Source organism: Eimeria tenella, genomic scaffold (assembly GCF_000499545.2).
Source record: "Eimeria tenella Houghton genomic scaffold, Eth_scaff3307, whole genome shotgun sequence".
In the NCBI taxonomy this organism is placed as follows: domain Eukaryota; phylum Apicomplexa; class Conoidasida; order Eucoccidiorida; family Eimeriidae; genus Eimeria; species Eimeria tenella.
The window spans coordinates 562-2,158 of record NW_013543127.1 but is presented as its reverse complement, the minus strand read 5'-3'; the positions used below and the strand labels follow the sequence as shown (position 1 = coordinate 2,158).

General features: G+C 54.8%; 1 protein-coding gene across 1 annotated transcript in view; it reads right to left on the bottom strand.

Moving 5' to 3' along the window:
- Positions 1-124: 124 nt before the first annotated feature.
- The window catches only part of ETH_00042435 (uncharacterized protein), a gene marked incomplete at both ends in the record, with an annotated part of 1,571 nt that continues 98 nt past the window's right edge, over positions 125-1,597 (bottom strand). The window contains 3 exons of the mRNA XM_013376310.1: positions 125-455; positions 545-696; positions 1,069-1,597. Of these exons, the coding sequence (XP_013231764.1) occupies positions 125-455; positions 545-696; positions 1,069-1,597 (1,012 nt within the window). The remainder of the gene's footprint in view (positions 456-544; positions 697-1,068) is intronic.

The window sequence follows — 1,597 nt, the reverse complement described above, 5'->3', positions numbered from 1 at the left end:
GCAGCTGCTGCAGCGCCATCAGCGCCGGCAGCAGCAGCAGCTGCCGCTGCAGCTATAGCAGCAACAAAAACAAAACAGCAGCAAGTGAAGCAACCGCAGCAGCAGCAGCAGCAAAAAGACAAACCTGTCGTGTATCTTCTCCATGGGCGTCCCTTTGGAGCTCATTGTGACCACAGCAAACGAAATGCTGCTGCTGCTGCTGTTGCTGCTATCATTGCTGCTGCTGCTGTTGCTGCTGCTCTGGCGCTCCGGGTGGGCTGGGGTGTACAGACAGCCCAATAAAAGCGGGGCTTCTGAAGGACCCAAGAAGCTGGGCACGCTGCTGAACTTGCTGCCACAGCTGTAGCTGCTGCTGCTGCTGCTGCTGCAGCTGCTGCTGCTGCTGTTGGCCTCCAGCTTTGCTGCTGCCTGTTTCTGTTTCTGCTGCTGCGTGTGCTTCAGCGGAATGGGCCTCTCTGCAGCACACAGCAGCAGCAGCGCCAGCCATTTGCACACAGCAGCAGCAGCAGCAGCCGCAGTAGCAGCAGCAGCAGCAGCAACGTACGCGCGATGATGCCCTTCATCCTGAAAAGAAAGGGCTGCTTCCTTGTCTCCTTTTTGCCTTTTGCTTCCTTGTGCTGCTGCTGCTGCTGCTGCTGCTGCCACTCGAAGAAAGAATCCACTACAGCCACGCAGCGCCTGCTGTCCACGAGGCCTCTGCAGCAAAAAAAATAAAACTTTAAATTTAAATTTGAATTTAATTTAAATTAAATTAAATTAAATTAAATTAAACTAAATTAAATTTAATTTAATTTAATTTGGAATTCATTTGAGGGTTTGTTCTGGACAGGGGAATACTTGGCAAGGCTGCGGGGAAGCTGCAAGCAGAACCAACTAAAAGAATGCTGCTGCTGCTGCTGCTGCTTCTGGTGCTGCTGCTGCTGCTGCTGCTGGGAGCTTCTGCTCCTGCTCTCTCTGACGCAACTGCCCGTGAAGGGCGAAGCCGGATATCAGGTGAACAGCAGCAGCGACAAAAAAAGCAGCAGCAGCAACAGCAGCAGCAGCAGCAACAGCAGCAGCTGCAAGTACCTGAAGGCTCTGCTTGTGTGTACTGTCTCAATTCGCGCATTGGAAGGAGAGAAGCTGCTGCCGGGGAGCAGCAAACCCCAGGAAGCAGCAACAAGCTTCCTGCTGCTGCCTTGCTGCTGCTGCTGCTGCTGCTGCAGCAGCACTGGCAGACGCGAGGAAGGGGGGATGTTGTAGCTGCTGATGGGGGACTGCAACAAAGAGACATCGAGAGCGCCAGCAGCAGCAAGAGCAGCACAGCTGCTGCAGGCTGCTGCTGCTGCTTCCTCTGCTGTTGGCGCTGCTGCTGCTGCTGCTGCTGCTGCTTTTGGCTCCTTCTTCTCTGGAGCTGCTGCAGCAGCAGCTGCTGGTACTCCCGCTCCTGTTGCTTCTGCTGCTGCAGGTGCTGCACTAGCTGCCACTTCGGATTTCAAGGTCTTCTGCTGCTGCTGCTGTTGCTGCTGTTGCTGCTCTTCCTGCTGTTGCTGCTGCTTGACTTTTGGTTCGTGCTGGTTTTCTGCCTTTGAGTCCGCGGCGTCGAGCTGCTGCTGCT